Source organism: Emiliania huxleyi (genome assembly GCF_000372725.1).
Source record: "Emiliania huxleyi CCMP1516 chromosome Unknown EMIHUscaffold_135, whole genome shotgun sequence".
NCBI classification, from domain to species: Eukaryota; Haptophyta; order Isochrysidales; family Noelaerhabdaceae; genus Emiliania; species Emiliania huxleyi.
In genome coordinates this window covers 372870-392601 of record NW_005201240.1, presented here as the reverse complement: position 1 = coordinate 392601, position 19732 = coordinate 372870, and the positions used below count along the sequence as shown (strand labels likewise).

Below are 19732 nucleotides of genomic sequence, written 5' to 3'. Positions count from 1 at the left end.
CAGAACACAAATCCTCCCGCTGTGATTTTTGGGATGTAGCAGGTTTCCGGCAAACAAAAAGGAACAGAGGGTCCCCAGCACTTTGCGTTTCCGGAAATTTCGAGGGAAAACAGAGCTCAGAGGGTGTTTGGTGCTCCATTCTGGAAACTCGCGAGTTTCCCTGACCCTGTACCGTGAGTCTTGAGTCTGAGAGCTGGTCTGGGGCAAAATCTGAGGCAAAATTGAGGAAATCGACAAAATACCCAGGCGGTCGCAGGGCCAGGGTAAATTCCAGGTATACACGGGTTCTCCGCAAAATTCCCGGCATTTTTCCGATTTGGCCTAAAATTTGGCTGATTTTGGGCCCAAACCAGCCTCAGTCAGACTCGGCTCAGCGCCCCAAAATTTGACGATTTCCACGGAGTTTTCCCGGGAAAATAGAGAGGAAAAGAGAGGGGGTGTAGAGAAAAAGGGAAAGGAAAACAGACGGGGTGCGAGAGGCAAACCTGCTACAGCCCAAGCAATTTTGTGAGAGCTCTGTGTCTTAAAGCTAATCACCCGAATGCCACGTTCGGATCGCTTCTCATCGCAAACCCTGTCAGCAGTTCACCCTCGGGTATGTTCGTAAGAGCTACATTACACTGGAAAAGGAAAGACTGGGGGGGGGGGGGGGGGGGAGTCGCCTCGTTTCAGTCGCATCCGTCCTTTCAGCGGTCACCGGTCTCCCCCAGTCACCACTCGCTCGTCGACGCCGCTGTTCAACGACCCTCCGCCAATGGCCACCTTTCTATCCTCACTGTTGCTCTCCTCGGCCGCGTCACCGGCCTCGTGCGACGACGGGGTGGGAAAGACGGCACTGATGCGAGCCGCAGAGCTCGGCGATGTCAGGACCACCGCGACAATCGCCAACGCGATCCCTCGGTCACACCTCAATATCCAGGAGCTGACGCATGGTTGGACGGCGGTTCACTACGCCGCCGCGAGCAGCAACGGGCGCGCCGTCCTATCCACCCTCATCGAGCACGGCGCGGATATTGACGTCCCTTCTTGGACTGGCCATTCGCCGCTGCACGTTGCTGCGGAGAGAGGCCACTCTCAACTCGTCACGCAGCTCCTGCGGGGTGGTGCTAACCTCACGCAGAGGACAACGGCGGGTGATACTCCGCTCGTGCTGGCCGCGCGCTTCGAGCACAAAGCCACCCTGCTCGCTCTCGCCAAGGAGTACGCGGAGGAGGGCTCTGAGTCCAGGAGGGTCATCGCAGAGCAGCCACCCTTGAAGGCCGCCGCCCAGGTCGCTGGCCGGTGGCTGCACCGCGGTGCGGGCATGGTAGGGAAGTGTGTTCGCGCTCTGTGGCATGCCCACTGAACACCGGCAGGAGCTGTCGTATGGCCCAATCCTGTTGAGAGCTCAGGCCTTGCCCTCACCAAGCCCTCACGCCTGCTCAGACCGCCCCGCACTTGGCTTAAGCAGGTCTCCCGGTGAGCCTGCGCCCTGCCTCAAAGCGCGGCTGCGGGTCAAGATTGTACACATTGTCGATTGTCGGTAGACTGTGAGACGCGGTCGGTCTGTGTGCCGTGTGTTCCAAGAGTCGGCGCGACACGTCGTACGTGTATCGTGTCTGTCCCCCGCCCCCCCGACTTCGCCCCCGGATTCCCGCGCGGACCCCGCGCCCCCCCACGCCCCGCCCGCCTCTTGCGCTCTTCTAGAGCGCGGGTAGTGGTGATGTGGCGGAGTGCCTCTGCCCCTTAGTTTTAATGTCTCGCGTACCGTGCGTACACGAGTCACACGACGTGCACGTTTGACGACGTGACACGTGACGACGACGGTCGACGAAGTTGGCAACTTGAAGTTCTACTTGTATGACTTATCTGTCACGCTAAACGACCCCTCGCCGGCCTTGGCTCGGCTAGTGATGACATCAAGTCATCACTCATCAGCATGCCTCACATGCGTGTCGCGACACATGGCACGGTGCGTCTCACAGCAGGAGAGAAAGAGAGCGCGCACACACGCGGCACACGCGTCTCTCCAGCCGCGTCAACTCTCTCTCAGCGTCTCCCTCGGACTCGAGACTCACGCATGCAGGAGGAAAGCGAAAGGCCTCGAATTGCGTGTGTCCATCCCACATCCCCCGCCCCCCCTACTCCTAAACCACGGCCTTCTCTCCGCCGCCTCCTCCGCCGCCTTCCGCCCCCGCCTTCTGCCGCCGCCCTCCTCCTCAGCCGCGCCGCGCCTGCGCGTCATAGAGCAAGTCTCCCACCTGCAGCCCGCGCCGCGCGTACCACTGATTGACAGCTGCCGAGGGCTCCGCAGCCTCCATGCCGTAGCTCTCCCGCACCGCCTGGGGCAGGTCCTCGCAGTTGTCGTCGCCGAGCCGGTTGAGCTTGGCGTACGAGTCGGTGCCGTACCCCTCCATCGGCGTGAGGTGGAGCGAGCCGCCGAAGAACTTGCAGTGCAGCCGCGCCAGGGGAAGCCCGAGCCCGGCCGACGCCTCGGGCGAGCGCACCAGCTCGTCCGCGTCGCTCCTCGCCGCCAGCCCGAACCCGCCCGCCAGCCGCGCCCCGCGGTACGACCACACCTCGGCCAGCCGCGAGCGCGCGATGCCTCCGCCCTCATCCGCTACCTTGATCGCCATCTCGTTCTCGCCGCACGCGACGACGATCCGGACGGGGGGTAAGCCGCCGCCGCCGCCGCGCGAGGCGTGGAAGTCGACTGTCGCCGCGGCCGCGTTCTTGAGGAGCTCGCTCGCGACGAAGAAGATGTGCTTCGGCACGTACCTGTTCACAGCTTGAGGTGTGAAGAGCTCGACAGCCTCGAGGCGTTTCCTCTGGCTGCGCGCGCACGTAAACGACGCATCGCGGTCGCCCCGAACCTCAATCTGCGGGCAGACACCCAGCCGCGCGCTGCAGAGAAGGAAAGTCTCGGCCGCCGCCTGCCAGAGGCGGAGCATGAGACAGCGCACTCCTCAGTGTAGGCTTCTCGCAAGGAGGAGGGGCGTGTCAGTCTAGGCAGACTACGGAGAGAGGCCTCCGCCTGCTCGACAACCTCGAACCCATATCTCCCCCATATCTCCCCCAGATCTGCCTCCGCCTGCTCGACAACCTCGAACCCATATCTCCCCCATATCTCCCCCAGATCTGCCTCCGCCTGCTCGACAACCTCGAACGGCGAGCAGCGCGACTGGATGATGCCCGAGAAGCCGGGCCGCTGCTCCGCGCCGCTCGAGCCAGACGATGCGAGGTAGTGCTCGATCAAGAAGCGCTGGCGGCGGGAGGAGGGGAGGGGCGCGCCAGTGGACGATGGGAAGATGCCGAGGAGGCGGCCGGGAGGCGTCGGACGTGTCTGGACGTTTAACCAGGAGGAGGAGCACCTGGCCGATTCGAGCGAGGAAGAACTCGTCCAGGTGCGTGTCGATGACTCGCTGCTGCGTGCGGTCGGCATCGGCGTCGGCCTGGACATGCCATGCCCGTGTCACGGACGTGTCATGGACGCTGCGTGCGCGCCGTCTGCGTCTGCGTCGGCCTCGCCGCCCTCCGCGTGGAGCCGCGCCGCCAGCGCCGTGCCAATATGCTCCGGCACCTGTAGGTGTCACGGACGTGTCACGGACATGTCCCGCACGCCACGTGGAAGGTCTCCAGCACCTCGAGGAGCTTTGGCTGCGACGAGCGGAGCAGCGAGTCAAATGACCGCTTGCTGCTGGCGTCGACTGGCTTGGGGTGGAGGAACAACGCCTCCGCCTGCTGCTCGTACGTGCGCGCCGCATGCTCGATCCGCTCGTCCGCAGCGAGGCCGAAGGGCAGGTTGCGCAGCTGCGCGCACCGATGAGCATACCGGATGGGCAGCTCGCGCCTCACAAACTGCGCGTTGAGCAGGTTCTGCTCGTCGGTCGGAGAGCTCGCGACGCGGTAGAGGTCGTTGAGCGAAAGCGAGGTCATCGGCTGCCGCGCGAGCTGGTCGATGTCAAACGAGCTCGACGACGCCGCTGCCGAAGTGGTGGCGGCCGCAGCGACGTGCGCCAAGTCGGCGGGCGCGGCCACGCTGAGATGCCGATCGCGAGAGGCTGATAGGAGGCGTGTCGCACGAGCCGCTCGCCGCAGCGACTGCCGCGGCGCCGCCCCGAAGCAAGGACGAGCAAGGCCGGGCAGCATCGAAATCGAAGACCGGCGTGTTCTCACGAAGGCAGAGGAAACGCGCCCTTCGCCGATAACGATTGGGGTAGGGGCCCTAACTCGTGATAGGCCACTAGTTTCCCGCAGGAGACTCACGGAGATCCTCTCCTCTCCTACCTCTTCTTCTGCCTCTGCGTCCTTCACGGACTCTCCGTGGACATCTTTTACTTCATCTTTTACGGAAGTTTGAACTTCCGTGCGTGTCGGGCGCTCCCGCCCGCTCGCTGCTCTGATGAGCGCGGCTTCCGCTGCTCTCTCCTGCTCACCTGGCCATGACGCCGCTCCTCGTCCTTGGCCGCGCCAGGCTCTCCTTCCTACTGCGCCAGCCCTTCGGCTGCACCAGTTCTTTCTTCTCCGTGCAGGATCTGTGTGCGTCTGCGCCATTGTTGCTGTTGCTGGCGACTGTCCTTGGCAGCAGTGCACGATGGGCGATGGCCTCATCTGCTTGCCTGCGATGCTCTGCGGTCGCCTCGGCCCTGCCACAGCGGCCTCGTCCACCTGGAGACCTGAGTCGGTGGCTCCACAGCCCGCTCTGAGGAATGCTGTTGCATCTCAACTCGTGGCGTGCGTCTCTCTTCTCTCCGGCCTCGTGCTGCAGATGTGGCTGAGCTCTGCGCTCAGGTGGCTCTGGGATATCTCCTCTCCAGGCAGCACCCCAGTGCCGCCTCGTGGGCGGCGTGGCGGGCGGCCAGCTGTCACTGCTGCCTTCCCTCTCGAGTGAGCCTCGCCTCGCTCCTCTTCTACTCGAGCCTCGTCTCGTGTGCCTCCTCGTGGGCGGCGTGGCGGGCGGCCAGCTGTCACTGCTGCCTTCCCTCTCGAGTGAGCCTCGCCTCGCTCCTCTTCTACTCGAGCCTCGTCTCGTGTGCCTCCTCGTGGGCGGCGTGGCGGGCGGCCAGCTGTCACTGCTGCCTTCCCTCTCGAGTAAGCCTCGCCTCGCTCCTCTTCTACTCGAGCCTCGTCTCGTGTGCCTCCTCGTGGGCGGCGTGGCGGGCGGCCAGCTGTCACTGCTGCCTTCCCTCTCGAGTGAGCCTCGCCTCGCTCCTCTTCTACTCGAGCCTCGTCTCGTGTGCCGCCTCGTGGGCGACATGGCGAGTGAGCCTCAGCTCGCTCCTCTTCTACTCGAGCCTCGTCTCGTGTGCCGCCTCGTGGGCGGCGTGGCGGGCGGCCAGCTGTCACTGCTGCCTTCCCTCTCGAGTGAGCCTCGCCTCGCTCCTCTTCTACTCGAGCCTCGTCTCGTGTGCCGCCTCGTGGGCGGCGTGGCGGGCGGCCAGCTGTCACTGCTGCCTTCCCTCTCGAGTGAGCCTCGCCTCGCTCCTCTTCTACTCGAGCCTCGTCTCGTGTGCCGCCTCGTGGGCGACATGGCGAGTGAGCCTCAGCTTGCTCCTCTTCTACTCGAGCCTCGTCTCGTGTGCCGCCTCGTGGGCGGCGTGGCGGGCGGCCAGCTGTCACTGCTGCCTTCCCTCTCGAGTGAGCCTCGCCTCGCTCCTCCTCTACTCGAGCCTCGTCTCGTGTGCCTCCTCGTGGGCGACATGGCGAGTGAGCCTCGCCTCGCTCCTCTTCTACTCGAGTCTCGTCTCGTGTGCCGCCTCGTGGGCGGCGTGGCGGGCGGCCAGCTGTCACTGCTGCCTTCCCTCTCGAGTGAGCCTCGCCTCGCTCCTCTTCTACTCGAGCCTCGTCTCGTGTGCCGCCTCGTGGGCGGCGTGGCGGGCGGCCAGCTGTCACTGCTGCCTTCCCTCTCGAGTGAGCCTCGCCTCGCTCCTCTTCTACTCGAGCATCGTCTCGTGTGCCGCCTCGTGGGCGGCGGCGTGGCGGGCGGCCAGCTGTCACTGCTGCCTTCCCTCTCGAGTGAGCCTCGCCTCGCTCCTCTTCTACTCGAGCCTCGTCTCGTGTGCCGCCTCGTGGGCGGCGTGGCGGGCGGCCAGCTGTCACTGCTGCCTTCCCTCTCGAGTGAGCCTCGCCTCGCTCCTCTTCTACTCGAGCCTCGTCTCGTGTGCCGCCTCGTGGGCGACATGGCGAGTGAGCCTCAGCTCGCTCCTCTTCTACTCGAGCCTCGTCTCGTGTGCCGCCTCGTGGGCGGCGTGGCGGGCGGCCAGCTGTCACTGCTGCATTCCCTCTCGAGTGAGCCTCGCCTCGCTCCTCTTCTACTCGAGCCTCGTCTCGTGTGCCGCCTCGTGGGCGACATGGCGAGTGAGCCTCGCCTCGCTCCTCTTCTACTCGAGTCTCGTCTCGTGTGCCGCCTCGTGGGCGGCGTGGCGGGCGGCCAGCTGTCACTGCTGCCTTCCCTCTCGAGTGAGCCTCGCCTCGCTCCTCTTCTACTCGAGCCTCGTCTCGTGTGCCGCCTCGTGGGCGACATGGCGAGTGAGCCTCGCCTCGCTCCTCTTCTACTCAGCCTCGTCTCGTGTGCCGCCTCGTGGGCGGCGTGGCGGGCGGCCAGCTGTCACTGCTGCCTTCCCTCTCGAGTGAGCCTCGCCTCGCTCCTCTTCTACTCGAGCCTCGTCTCGTGTGCCGCCTCGTGGGCGACATGGCGAGTGAGCCTCGCCTCGCTCCTCTTCTGCTCGAGTCTCGTCTCGTGTGCCTCCTCGTGAGCGGCGTGGCGGGCGGCCAGCTGTCACTGCTGCCTTCCCTCTCGAGTGAGCCTCGCCTCGCTCCTCTTCTACTCGAGCCTCGTCTCGTGTGCCGCCTCGTGGGCGGCGTGGCGAGTGAGCCTCGCCTCGCTCCTCTTCTGCTCGAGTCTCGTCTCGTGTGCCTCCTCGTGAGCGGCGTGGCGGGCGGCCAGCTGTCACTGCTGCCTTCCCTCTCGAGTGAGCCTCGCCTTGCTCTTCTTCTACCCGAGCCTCGTCTCTGGGCTTCCCCCCTCGCCGCCTCGACGGCGGCGTGGAGTGACTGTCGGCTCTCAGCCGCCGCCTCCGCCTCTCTCTAGGCTTCTCCCTCGCCGCCTCGACGGCGGCGCGGAGTGGTAGCCGGCTCTCGGTCGGACCTTTGCCTCCTTCTAGGCTTCTCCCTCTCCGCCTCGACGGCGGCACGGAGTGACGGTCGGCTCTCGGCCGCCGCCTCCGCCTCTCTCTAGGCTTCTCCCTCGCCGCCTCGACGGCGGCGCGGAGTGACGGTCGGCTCTCGGCTGCCGCCTCCGCCTCTCTCTAGGCTTCTCCCTCGCCGCCTCGACGGCGGCGCGGAGTGGTGGCCGGCTCTCGGCCGCCGCCTCCGCCTCTCTCTAGGCTTCTCCCTCGCCGCCTCGACGGCGGCGCGGAGTGGTGGTCGGCTCTCGGCCGCCGCCTCCGCCTCTCTCTAGGCTTCTCCCTCGCCGCCTCGACGGCGGCACGGAGTGACGGTCAGCTCTCGGCCGCCGCCTCCGCCTCTCTCTGGGCTTCTCCCTCGGGCTTCTCCCTCGCCGCTTCGACGGCGGCGCGGAGTGGTGGACGGCTCTGGGCTGCCGCCTCCGCCGCTCTCTAGGCTTCTCCCTCGCCGCCTCGACGGCGGCGCGGAGTGGTGGTCGGCTCTCGGCCGCCGCCTCCGCCTCCTTCTAGGCTTCTCCTTCGCCGCCTCGACGGCGGCACGGAGTGGTGGTCGGCTCTCGGCTGCCGCCTCCGCCTCTCTCTAGGCTTCTCCCTCGCCGCCTCGACGGCGGCGCGGAGTGACGGTCGGCTCTCGGCCGCCGCCTCCGCCTCCTTCTAGGCTTCTCCCTCGCCGCCTCGACGGCGGCACGGAGTGGTGGACGGCTCTCGGCTGCCGCCTCCGCCTCTCTCTAGGCTTCTCCCTCGCCGCCTCGACGGCGGCGCGGAGTGGTGGACGGCTCTCGGCTGCCGCCTCCGCCTCTCTCTAGGCTTCTCCCTCGCCGCCTCGACGGCGGCGCGGAGTGGTGGTCGGCTCTCGGCCGTGCCTCCGCCTCTCTCTAGGCTTCTCCCTCGCCGCCTCGACGGCGGCGCGGAGTGGTGGTCGGCTCTCGGCTGCCGCCTCCGCCTCTCTCTAGGCTTCTCCCTCGCCGCCTCGACGGCGGCGCGGAGTGGTGGTCGGCTCTCGGCCGCCGCCTCCGCCTCTGTCTAGGCTTCTCCCTCGCCGCCTCGACGGCGGCGCGGAGTGACGGTCGGCTCTCGGCTGCCGCCTCCGCCGCTCTCTAGGCTTCTCCCTCGCCGCCTCGACGGCGGCGCGGAGTGGTGGTCGGCTCTCGGATGCCGCCTCCGCCTCCTTCTAGGCTTCTCCCTCGCCGCCTCGACGGCGGCGTGGAGTGACGGTCGGCTCTCGGCTGCCGCCTCCGCCTCTCTCTAGGCTTCTCCCTCGCCGCCTCGACGGCGGCGCGGAGTGGTGGTCGGCTCTCGGCTGCCGCCTCCGCCTCATTCTAGGCTTCTCCCTCGCCGCCTCGACGGCGGCGTGGAGTGACGGTCGGCTCTCGGCTGCCGCCTCCGCCTCTCTCTAGGCTTCTCCCTCGCCGCCTCGACGGCGGCGCGGAGTGGTGGTCGGCTCTCGGCCGCCGCCTCCGCCTCATTCTAGGCTTCTCCCTCGCCGCCTCGACGGCGGCGTGGAGTGGTGGTCGGCTCTCGGCTGCCGCCTCCGCCTCTCTCTAGGCTTCTCCCTCGCCGCCTCGTCGGCGGCGCGGAGTGGTGGTCGGCTCTCGGCTGCCGCCTCCGCCGCTCTCTAGGCTTCTCCCTCGCCGCCTCGACGGCGGCGCGGAGTGGTGGTCGGCTCTCGGCTGCCGCCTCCGCCTCATTCTAGGCTTCTCCCTCGCCGCCTCGACGGCGGCGTGGAGTGACGGTCGGCTCTCGGCTGCCGCCCCCGCCTCTCTCTAGGCTTCTCCCTCGCCGCCTCGACGGCGGCGCGGAGTGGTGGTCGGCTCTCGGCTGCCGCCTCCGCCTCCTTCTAGGCTTCTCCCTCGCCGCCTCGACGGCGGCGCGGAGTGGTGGCCGGCTCTCGGCCGTGCCTCCGCCTCTCTCTAGGCTTCTCCCTCGCCGCCTCGACGGCGGCGCGGAGTGGTGGTCGGCTCTCGGCTGCCGCCTCCGCCTCATTCTAGGCTTCTCCCTCGCCTCCTCGACGGCGGCGTGGAGTGACGGTCGGCTCTCAGCTGCCGCCTCCGCCGCTCTCTATGCTTCTCCCTCGCCGCCTCGACGGCGGCGCGTCCGCCTCTCTCTAGGCTTCTCCCTCGCCGCCTCGATGGCGGAGCAGAGTAACGGTCGGCTCTCGGCTGCCGCCTCCGCCTCTCTCTAGGCTTCTCCCTCGCCGCCTCGACGGCGGCGCGGAGTGACGGTCGGCTCTCGGCTGCCGCCTCCGCCTCTCTCAAGGCTTCTCCGTCGCCGCCTCGACGGCGGCGCGGAGTGGTGGCCGGCTCTCGGCTCCTGCCTCCGCCTCTCTCTAGGCTTCTCCCTCGCCGCCTCGACGGCGGTGTGGGGTGGTGCTTTCTCCCTCGCCGCCTTGACGGTGGTGGCTCGATTCCCGGCGGCCTCTGGACGCTCGGCGACCGGCCTCACCCCTCTCGTGATTTGGCTGTCGCCTCTGTGGCTCCATGCCACGGCCAGTTGCCCCTTCTGTGGGGTTCATTGGGCTTTCCGGGCCACCTGCCCTCGCTCCTCCTCCACTGCGCGTTGGGATGTCAGGGATACTGCGTAGCCCTTCCTGGTGGAGGCGCGCGCGATTCCGTGACTCTCCTTTTACGCGCCAATGTACCCTCACCGAAGGTGCATAGGAGTGAATCCGAGTGAAACTAGTTCGCCGATAAACAGGATATTTTCAAGTTTAAGAAATATTCTGTCTAAAACCGCGAGCTACGAGTACGAGTATCCGCCCTGCAAACTTGTACACCCGAGTTTGGCGCTTTCGGGCTGAGAGTCAACTGCCATGGGCCCCGACCAGTACGGGCTGGCTCGCTTTGCTGTCGGTATCTGCGTTTGTCGTGCCACGTGTCCGCAGGCCGCGCTCCGGCGAGCCCGACGCCACAGTGCAGGCTTCCGGCGGAGAAATGGCGCAGCTGTCTGTGCGGTCGCACTCGGAGTTCGTCGCGCTGCCGCCCAAAATCAAAGAACTGATCTACAAGCAGATGCCCGAGTGGTGCCTCTCGCGATGGCGCTCAATCTCAACGACGACGCGGGACACCGTGGCCGCCGGCAGTGTGCGCTTCGCCCCGCAGTGGTTCGTGGCGGGGTGGGGCCCCACCAGCCCTCGCGGCAGCTTCCCCTCGCTGCCGGATGTTGCAGAGCATCTGTCGCAGGTGCTGCGCCTGCTGTGCCCCCTGTCACGCTCTCATTGCACCACTGACCAGTCTCGGGTGTCGTAGGTGGATAACGCCGGACGCTGTGCCGGAAACTGTGGCTTCGCCCTACGTAGGAACGTTACGTACCCCGACGCGATGGGCAGGAGCGCTCATTTGGGCAGTTCGCGTTCATGTAGAGAGCTCAGGGTGCGGAGGCAAATGTTGCATGTACGCATGAAAGGCAAGGTAAGCTTCTCCACACACACAAGATGGTGGGGCAAGGGGGCGGGCAACCCTCGCGCGACTCAGGTCCTGCAAAACGGGCCCTGAGAGTTTCCTTATAGCGAAACGCGCGTACACCGGCACATTGTCGGCCGATGCGCGGTTCGCCGCCCACCCCACGCGGTCCCTAGGTGTTAGCATGAAAACCGTCCGTGAAGGGCTCCTAGGCCATCACTGGGTCCACAGCAGACGGACACACAGCCTCAGCCGGCCCGGCGGGCTCCCGACCAAGCACTCGACAGAACAATCCAGGGCGTCCAGGTGTGTACTCTTTTTGCTTGGGGCGGACTCCCACAGCATGCTGAAATTCTGGAAAAACCTGACCGGCCCCTGCGGTGCCCCTACCTACCTACCTACCTACCTACCCTACTTATGGGAAATTAAAAAAGAAATCACGGTATGGGTGAAGGTGGGGTACTATACCAACTAAAGTTATGGCTGGTGGTACTCTCCTGCAATCACAGTCCTTCCTGTGACATGGCAGGCCACTATCAAGCCCTACAAGCACCAGATCACCCACTTGGGGAGGGTAAAGAAAGAAAGAAAGAAAACAGACAACCCAAGGGAGGGATGGGAGGACGGCACTTGGGGAGGGTTGACGTCGTGATTTTCGCCGAAAATTTCTTTTTTTGAAAATTCCGGCGTGAAGAGAGGGAAAACCCTAAAGGAGGCGCCCAGACCTACCCTACCTACCCCGGCATGCTGTCCGCCCCAAGCAAAAAGAGTACACACCTGGGGAGTCAGGAATTTTCCGTCATGAAACGCCCGGGTGGTCGTGAACGTGGCAAGGCGGGGAAGGAAGGCTCTTCGCGTGTTTGCGCAGCAGCAGCACGCTTCTCCGTTGGCGCTCGCGCAATGCCAGCGCAGCAGCAGGAGCACCAACCTCCCACGCCGCGCTTTCGCGGCCGCCAGCCCTCGTGGCCGCCGCCGTCGCCGTCCCCACCTCTGTCGGCCCCACCGCCGCCCCTTGCCGGAGTGATGCCGGGCAGGGTCGTCCGCATCCAGCAGAAGCTCCTGTCCCCGCGGCATGCGCGGATAGAGGACAGCTCAGAGGACGAGGAGTCGGGCGGCACAGCGCCTCCAGTCCGGCGCCCAGCTGCTGCCCGGGCCAGCACCTCTCCAGTACGGCGCCCAGCTGCTGCCAGCACCTCCGCTGCTCCCGCGCGCAAGTCTCACGGCCACGCGCGGTACGGTGTGAGCATCGACGACGAGGACGACGAGGTGGAGAGCAGCGGGGTGGCTGTCGCTCCCAGCGCCTCTCCGCGGGCGTACACGCAGCAGCTGACACCGAGGACGCAAGTGGCGCCGCTCCTCACCAAGGAAGAGAGCTCCTCTGGTGTCCTCGTTGCATCGCGTGTCGCCCGCGCCAGGAGGGCCACCGCCGCAATCCTGCCGTCCGACCCGGACGTAAAGGATCGGATCGCCAGGGCGAGGGCTGATCGGGCGCGGCTGGTGCTGCCGGTGCCTCGCGCCGCCGACTCCCCCCCCAAAGGCATCCAGGGGCGCCTGATGGCGTTGTTGCATCGCTACTGCGGCTACGCCCCGCTCGCTGAGACGGTGGCGGTGCAACAGCACTGGCTCAACCTCGCCGAGGCCGCTGCGTTGGAGGGGGACAGCCCGGTCGGCTCGCGACGAGGCCGAGGGCTCCCGACTTCGCCGCCGCCGCCGGCCAGGTCTTGGCGGGCGGCACTGATCCTACTTCTCGCCACCGGCGCCGGGTCGCTGGCTGCTGCGGGGCTATACCAGGCGTTTGATGGCTCGGACACCTCAGAGCGGCGCGGCCACCCTCTCGCCGCGCTACTGCACAGCACGCCACCCGCCGCACCACCATTTCCTCCGCCCTCGCCGCCCTCGCCGTCGCCGTCTCCGCCGCCGCCGTCTGCACCGCCCCCATCCCCGCCACCCCCGCCCCCGCCATCTCCGCCGCCGCCGTCCCCGCCGCCACCTCCGCCGCCCTCACCACCTCCTCCATCGCCGCCGCCGCCGCCGCCGCTATCCACACTGCACGCAACATGGCGGCAGATTGAGGGGCTGATAGAGTGGCTGAAGTGGTGGTAACGTGAGAGAAAACGATATAAAGTGTTCTATTTTGTGTTTTGAGCCGCACAACATGCTGTATGCTTGACCTCGTACTTACTACATACATGGTCCCCGTGTGCGTGTCGGCCCCCGGCTGTGTACACGGCTACAGCTCACACGTCACAAGAGCTCCCCCCGCGCGGGGGCCGGGGGGGCGCGGGCGGGGCGGTCACACAACTCACACAAGGAGAACACCCGTACGCACCCCGCCGCCCGGGCTCTTCCACTCACAAATACCGCGGTCTATCGCCGTATCGGCCCGCTCTTCAGTAGGCCTATCACGAGTGACACACCGGCACACTGCCGGCTGCATCACAACCGTCCAATGAGACCGTCTCCCGTGCTAACGGCCCCCGGCAGCACCAGCGCGGTCGCCTCGAGGAGACTCGCGGTTGGACCTTCGAGGAGGTGCCTCTAACTAGCTGCTAATCAGCGATTCGTCAGTTCTTACGCCCGGGGGGGACGAGGGCGGCTGCAGTGTGGCCGCCAAGTCCTGCATGAGCCCCGCTTGCAAGCTTGCCGACCCGCATGCCGACTGACCCGAAAAGCGAAGACCCGCCGGTTCTGGAGGCTTCAGGCTATTGCAAGTCCGGGCGCGAGTGCACAAGCTCTTCTGTGTCAGTTGCCGTAGGGCTTTGGACAGGAGGCGGGTTGCATCCCCACGCCAAAAGAAGGCATCCATAGCAAAACCTGCCGGCGAGGGAGATGCGCTCCAGGAAGGGTCGCGTCCTTGAGACCGCCGACGCGTTCCTGGACGACAAGGCCGATCGACTCTGGAGGACACGGTCGGCGGCGCTTCGCGAACTGGCACAGAAGGTTCGAGACGGCACGGATCTTGTTCTCCTGTGCGCGGGTAGGATTGAGTCCTGTCACGGCGATCTGCTGAAGAAGGGGATCCTAGCCGAAGCGGCGCAGCTCGAGGCCACCAGCAAGAGGAAGCCACGCTCCGACAAGGGCAAGCCGAGGGGTCCTCGGGGGCCCAGAGCCGACTCGGTGGAGACGGCGGCCCGCATAGGGGTGCTGTCGACCTTCTACCTGCGGCACGCCTATGGACGGGACAGCCCGAGGCTGCACGAGGAGAGCGGGGTGCTCTCCGCGCCGCCCTCAGCCACGCCGCTACGACCAACTCCGCCGTCACAGGGATATGCAACGGTGGCATAAGGCGACTGATACACCGTCGCAAATGATCAGACGCCAGAGGAGGACGGAGAGTGGTCGTGGGCGAACCCTTCGCTCGGAGACGGCGACTCGCACGGGCTGAACGTCGCGGCGCTGGTCGACTCGCAGTCGACTCGCTGACGGACGAGCGCGAAGTGGGCGGCTTCGGTGAGCCAACAGTCGTGTCGCCGCTGGTGGCCGCGACTCCCGGCGGCCCCTTCCCGACCCTCACGCCGCACCCAGCGTTTAATTTCGATGTTGGCAGCAAAGGCGGCGTTGCGGTGTCGGGACTGTCTCGCGTGCAATATCGTTGCACACGTCTTGCACATCAAAGGGAAAGGCGTGCACGTGGCAGCCGGCGGCCCCGAGAAGCATTGTGTAGAAGCCGTCATTCACCCCAACATCGACAGCAAGGCACCTTGCTCCTTGGCCGACCACGCGCTCGCAATACCTGCTCCATGACTCGAATCTCAAACAGCTCCATCTGCATCTCAGTGCACCACTTGTAGGACACGTTGGAAGTGACGAATGGCCTGAACGTGCTGTTGCCCATTTCCACCGTCAGCCAGGTGACAGGGTTCATCAGCGTCGTTGCATTTGGAGTGGGCTGTCGTGGCATGACCAACTTTCTGGGAGTTCATGTTTGTTTACATACATCTCTTGTTCCCGTTCGGCCGAGGCCCCGCGGAGGGGCGCGGTCGACACCAGAAGGGGAGAGACGTAGTCGTGGGCGGACGCAATCACAGCGGACGGACACGATAAGGCGAAGTGTGAAAGCACGGAGGCAACCAAAACACACTGGGGAAAGAAAGAAAGAAAACGGACAACCCAAGGGAGGGATGGGAGGACGGCACGCCGCCACCACACAGGGATTTTAAGGAGAGGGGTGTGATGCGCTAGCCGTCGCCCACCCTTGGGCGTCCGCCTCTTCCTATCTCTCTTCGCAGTCTCTCGCCGATTCTCGCTGCAACCTTCATGCCACCTCGCGGTCGTCCCACTCTTCGTCGTTCTCTCCCCTGTCGCTTCTTCCTCTGTCGCATCGCTCTCCTCTGCCTCGTTCTGCGACGCCGCCGCCGCCTGCCGGTCCCTTGTTCTCGCGGCTTCTTTTGCCTTTCGGCGCAGCTCCGCCCTCCTCGCAGCATATCTTGGCCCCTCGAGTCTATCGAGCTCTCCTCGAGCAAGGACGAGTCTTCTGACGCCCACTGCGATCATTTGCCGCCAAGTCATACTGTGCTGCATGAATGCTTGCCCAGGTGTGAACAACACCTCGTGACCACGGCGCCGCAGGCGCCTGTTGATGGGTCCAGGTGATAGCCATGGATGGGCAATGCATACGCCTAGTTGGACCTCAGATCGCCCGACCGCGTCCCGGTGCTCTGTGGTCGGATTTGTGACGCCGCCGCACCGCGCCGCGGCCGGGGGCCCTCCGGAGGCCAAGGATGGCCGTGGCGGACCGGGACGAGCTCTGGGAGGTAGAGTGTCAGTGTATATATTGTAGAGGCCAACCTTGTGCACAATATATCTCAGTCTAGCTAAGCCAGGGGAGGCGATACCGCGGCCGTACAGCAGCTTGATGGTGCTTCGCCGGCGTGCGTCCCGGAGCGGTCCCGGTTGGGCGGTCCGAAGGAGAAAACTCAGGACAACGCCGACACCGCTCTGATTCGACTTTTTACTTCAAACAAAGACGGCGGCACGTGCCGCGCCGTGGCGCGTGCCGCGCGTGCATCGGAGAAGGGCAGTTCGTCGTGTTCACGCCGGGATGGTGTCCTGAGTAACCTGGGCAACCATTCAGGGCGACGAGTATCATTGCTCAGGTCCACTCTCTCTTCGAACACTTGTGCCACCACGGATGATGCTGGCGCTGGGGTCCCCTTCGGGTGCCACAGGTGTTTCGTCCTCCTCGGGCGGGGTCGTCTTCCCCGCGGCTTCCTTGCGTTCGGCGTGGCTCACCCTCCATGCCGTGAACAGGCGCTTTATCCACCCTATATTCTTCTCTCGTTCCTCTGCCCGTGCCTTGGTCTTGTCGTTGTTTCGCACCCATGTCTGTATGGCAATCGAACACACTGGGGCTTCGGTTCCACCTAAAATTCTTTTCCTGTGTCGAGCCTGTGTGCTAAAAGAAAGAAAGAAAACAGACAACCCAAGGGAGGGATGGGAGGACGGCACGCCGCCACCACACAGGGATTTTAAGGAGAGGAGTGTGATGCGCTAGCCGTCGCCCACCCTAGGGAGTCTGCCTCTTCCTATCTCTTTTCGCAGTCTCTCGCCGATTCTCGCTGCAACCTTCATGCCACCTCGCGGCCGTCCCACTCTCGTCGTTCTCTCCCTTGTCACTTCCTCCTCTGTCGCGTCATTCTCTTCTGCCTCGTCCTGCGCCGCCGCCGCCTGCCGTTCCCTTGTTCTCTCGGCTTCTTTCGCCTTTCGGCGCAGCTCCGCCCTCCTTGCTGCATATCCTGGCCCCTCGAGTCTATCGAGCTCCCCTCGCGCAAGGACCACATTTCTGACTCCCACTCCGATCATTTGCCTGCAGGTCATGTTGTTGCTCAGGTCCACTCTCTCTTCGAACACTCGTGCCTCTACGGATGATGCCGGCGCTGGGGTCCCCTTCGGATGCATCGTGACATCTGACAGGCTGTGAGACGGAGTTGTGTTCTTTAAATTCTTTTTCGAGCTCGCGGACAGTCAGATATGTTGCAGTTGGCCGCTGCCACGCCCCTCGCGTACACCATCGGCCCCTTGCGTACCGGCACCGCCGCTGTGCGGACTGCTGGCTTCCGGCTTGACGGCAGCAAACCTTCACCTGCCGAAATGCGGCTCGCAGCCATCAAGGCAGAGCTGGACGAGCGCAGCGTGTTGTGGCGGGGCGTGTGCTTCGAGCGTGAGGACCTGGAGCGAGCGCTTGTCGACGCACGCGAGGCGCCGCCACCAGCGGCGCCGCCGGCAGCTCCTTCGAGCCCTGCCGCTGGCTTTGGCGACGCAGTCGCCCAGGCGGAGGCGGAGGCGGCAGCGGTGCGCGCCATGTCCGTCGACGCGATCCGGCAGGAGCTAGACGCGTTTGGGGCCGACAGCGCTGCGATTGCCGACGGCGACAAGGACAAGCTCGTGAGCGAGCTCCTCAACGCTCGCGCCTTCTCCAAGCCGCACTTTAGCCCGGCGGAGGGCGCGCCGTCGGACGCTGCGCAGTCGCCCTCCGGAGGCGGCGGCACCTCCTCCCCACCCGCGCCGCCCGCGCCGCCCGCGCCGCCGCCGCCCGCCGCTGCAGACGAGGAGGGGCTGGCCGAGGCGGCGTATGCCGCTGCGCTGGCCGAGGCGATGCAGATGAAGGTCAAGGAGCTGCGCGGCGCGCTGGCGGCCCGCAACGTGGGGTGGGCGGACTGCCTCGAGAAGCAGGCGCTGCGCGGCTGGGGAGCCACCTCGCGCCTCTTCTCTTGTTCTCTGACCGGCACCCTTTCTTGTCTAGGAGCGGGCTGCGGCGCGGCTGGCGGCGCTCTGGCACCGTCCTCGAACCTGCCCGGAACCTTGCTAGGAGCTCGCGGCGAGGCTGGCGGGCCTGGTGGCCGCCAGCGCAGGCTTCAGCGCGTCGGGCGGCCTCTCTCCCGGCCAGGTTGGCGCGGCCGCCGCATCGAAGCCACTGCCGGACAGGTCCGAAACTGCGATCTGATACCTTCAGGTGGGCGAGGTGACCGCAGAGCAACTACGGCAAGAGATGGCGGATGGCCGCTCGCCATTGCTGGTATACGCGTCGGCGGCCTCGGTGTCGCGCAAGCCCATACACCAGCCGACGATGGGAGATGAGTGTTGATTAGGTCGACGTGTACGCGACGTGGTGCGGGCCGTGTAAGCTCATCGCTCCGATGCTCTCCCGCATCGCTCAGCGCCTCGGCTGCGAGGTGCGGGTCTAGCCGAGATTCGACGAGATTGCGAACCCCGCCGTTGGTCCACGTCTGGCGCCAAGACGCGGGGTCCTCGTGCTGAACCACAAGCCCCTCTATAGTCCAGCAAGCTCACGAGCCGGCACGCATCGGGCGGCAGCTTCACTCGTGTCTGCTCCAGGCGCGGGTCTGCAAGCTCGACTCAGACGCGGAGCCCGACCTGTCCTCGGAGCTGCGCGTCGCCGGCCTGCCGACGCTGCTCTTCTTCGCCGAGGGGAGGGAGGTGCACCGGCTCGAGGGCGTGCCAGGCAACGAGGATGCGCTGGCCGCGATCGTGCGCGAGCACTTGGGCGTCGAGGTGTGAAGCTGAGTCCTGGTCGAGCCGCGTCTCGCGGGCCACGCACGCAGACGGCTCACGTGCGACGTGGCTCCCGAAGCGCTCTCACACCGACAGACCGACTGCGGACAGGGACTGCGAAACTGGGGTCTCTTCTTTTCCGTTTTCTTTCTCCAAGACGAAGAACACAAGAGTCAAGACTAAAAAAAGAGCCAGAGTTGTAGCTTGTAGGGTCTAGGGAGCCGCAGCCGTGTATGCAGTATCTATCGTCTGTGCGAGTATGACTCTAACTTGTAACTATCTATCGAATAAATGAACATGAATAGAACACTAAACACTTATATAACACCGTCCAACCAAGCCATCGGCATCGCGCGACACGCGCGTGCGTGTGTGGTGAAGGAGCTACCGCCAGCTACCCTGTGCGTACATGGCGCATGGATGGCTATGTGCAGCGCTAACGCGGAGGTCCGACATCTTGCGAGATCCGGTAAAACGGCACACGGTCCCGGCCACGAAGGTCTAAGCCTCGCCCGTTAGCCATGCGCGCCAGCCTAAGGCGCAAGCGACGTGGGATGAGAAAGGGCGAGGCGAAGGCAGAGTGCGGCGATGCGCACCGAGCCACTGGCACAAGCTTTGTGTAGTGCGACTCGGGGTTTCCCTCGGCACGTAGCTGGACCATCCCTCCCCAAGCTCAAGCCAAGTCGTCCCACTCCTCCCGCGTCGACAATCCCAACTGCTGAGCCCATTCGCTGGCTGCCGAGTACGGCAGAAATCTACGCGGCCGACGAAGCACAGCCTGTGAGTGCTGGCGAGTCAGCCGAGCCCGCTCCACGCGCCAATCGGTCGTCGTCGAGGGCGTGACCGCCTCGTCGCTCTCGTCGGCGGCGAGCATGGAGCACTTTGTGTGTTGGTGCAAGCCGTGCACCTTTGGAGGCGTCGGATTCCAGGCAACGAGATAAAGAACCATCGCCAGCACGGGCATGTCTCTGGCAAAAGGGGTTGTAGGTTTGTTGTTGGCAAAGCAAGAGCGTGTGGTGGTGCCCCTGCGGTGGTCTTCGAGTTGGCTACCGCAGTTTTCTTTTAGGTGTTTTGTAGGCAAATCAAGACACAGTTTTCTTTTAGAACCTGCCACCGGATAGTGTTTTTTCACCCCATGAAAGGCGCAGCGGCGGTTACTGGTGCACTAACCCCGAGAAACCCGACCGTGCTCGAACAGCGGTCAGCGGCGGCGGCACCTAGGGAATTTCCAGACCATGTTCCGCCCCTGATCCGACCATGATCCGACCATGTTCAAAGTGATGACGGTGGGAACAGGTCAGTATCAGATACCAGGCGTCTTCTTCGCTGTTTATTCACAGCACGCCCCTAGGAAACCTAGACCCTGGGGTCGCCTCGTGAATAAACGAGTACGGTGATCAGATACTCAAATAAAAGAGCGGTTATGAGATACTCAGCTTCGGTCTGCTCAAGGTCGGACGGGTACCCTCTTGCACGTGTCGATGCCTCCGATCAAGCTCGTGCCCGGACGCGGCCTGTCCCAACGAGGCCTCGTCTCCATTGCTCGCCACTGCATGCCGCCATCACTCGCTGCACACGCGCTCGAGACGGCCGCCGATGCAATCGTGCACGTCTGCCCCGCCGGAACAGTCAAGACGGGAACCGCGGTGCGTTCGAGAC

General features: G+C 65.2%; 7 protein-coding genes across 7 annotated transcripts in view; 6 read left to right on the top strand and 1 right to left on the bottom strand.

Annotated features, from left to right (window-relative positions):
• PDK3 (putative pyruvate dehydrogenase kinase) overlaps positions 1–4150 on the bottom strand; it is a gene marked incomplete at its 3' end in the record, with an annotated part of 4704 nt that extends 554 nt beyond the window's left edge. The window contains exons 1-5 of the mRNA XM_005788474.1: positions 3622–4150; positions 3503–3559; positions 3351–3431; positions 3128–3241; positions 2824–2912 (exon numbers count right to left, since the gene is read on the bottom strand). Coding sequence (XP_005788531.1) covers positions 2824–2912; positions 3128–3241; positions 3351–3431; positions 3503–3559; positions 3622–4128 — 848 coding nt within the window. The remainder of the gene's footprint in view (positions 1–2823; positions 2913–3127; positions 3242–3350; positions 3432–3502; positions 3560–3621) is intronic.
• Positions 4151–4421: 271 nt separating this feature from the next.
• EMIHUDRAFT_226993 (hypothetical protein) lies at positions 4422–6905 on the top strand (the record flags this gene model as incomplete). Its single annotated transcript, XM_005788472.1, has 4 exons — positions 4422–4613; positions 4797–4866; positions 4970–6547; positions 6781–6905. 4 exons carry the CDS (start codon positions 4422–4424, stop codon positions 6903–6905), a joined length of 1965 nt encoding a protein of 654 aa, XP_005788529.1.
• Positions 6906–9972: 3067 nt separating this feature from the next.
• On the top strand, positions 9973–10521 carry EMIHUDRAFT_226992 (hypothetical protein; the record flags this gene model as incomplete). The annotated part of the gene is made up of 3 exons (XM_005788471.1): positions 9973–10008; positions 10079–10342; positions 10489–10521. The coding sequence occupies 3 exons, from the start codon at positions 9973–9975 to the stop codon at positions 10519–10521; spliced, it is 333 nt and encodes a 110-aa protein (XP_005788528.1).
• A 995-nt stretch (positions 10522–11516) lies between these two features.
• EMIHUDRAFT_440775 (hypothetical protein) lies at positions 11517–12692 on the top strand. Its single transcript, XM_005788470.1, has one exon. The coding sequence runs from the start codon at positions 11585–11587 to the stop codon at positions 12662–12664; it is 1080 nt and encodes a 359-aa protein (XP_005788527.1). The 5' UTR covers positions 11517–11584; the 3' UTR covers positions 12665–12692.
• Positions 12693–13213: 521 nt separating this feature from the next.
• Positions 13214–13846, top strand: EMIHUDRAFT_226990 (hypothetical protein; the record flags this gene model as incomplete). The annotated part of the gene is made up of 2 exons (XM_005788469.1): positions 13214–13335; positions 13402–13846. The coding sequence occupies 2 exons, from the start codon at positions 13214–13216 to the stop codon at positions 13844–13846; spliced, it is 567 nt and encodes a 188-aa protein (XP_005788526.1).
• Positions 13847–17649: 3803 nt separating this feature from the next.
• Positions 17650–18079, top strand: EMIHUDRAFT_70936 (hypothetical protein; the record flags this gene model as incomplete). The annotated part of the gene is made up of 2 exons (XM_005788468.1): positions 17650–17733; positions 17897–18079. Coding segments are annotated over 2 exons (267 nt in total), but the record flags the coding sequence as incomplete, so codon positions are not given.
• A 1475-nt stretch (positions 18080–19554) lies between these two features.
• EMIHUDRAFT_110519 (hypothetical protein) overlaps positions 19555–19732 on the top strand; it is a gene marked incomplete at both ends in the record, with an annotated part of 838 nt that continues 660 nt past the window's right edge. The window contains one exon of the mRNA XM_005788467.1: positions 19555–19719. Coding sequence (XP_005788524.1) covers positions 19555–19719 — 165 coding nt within the window. The remainder of the gene's footprint in view (positions 19720–19732) is intronic.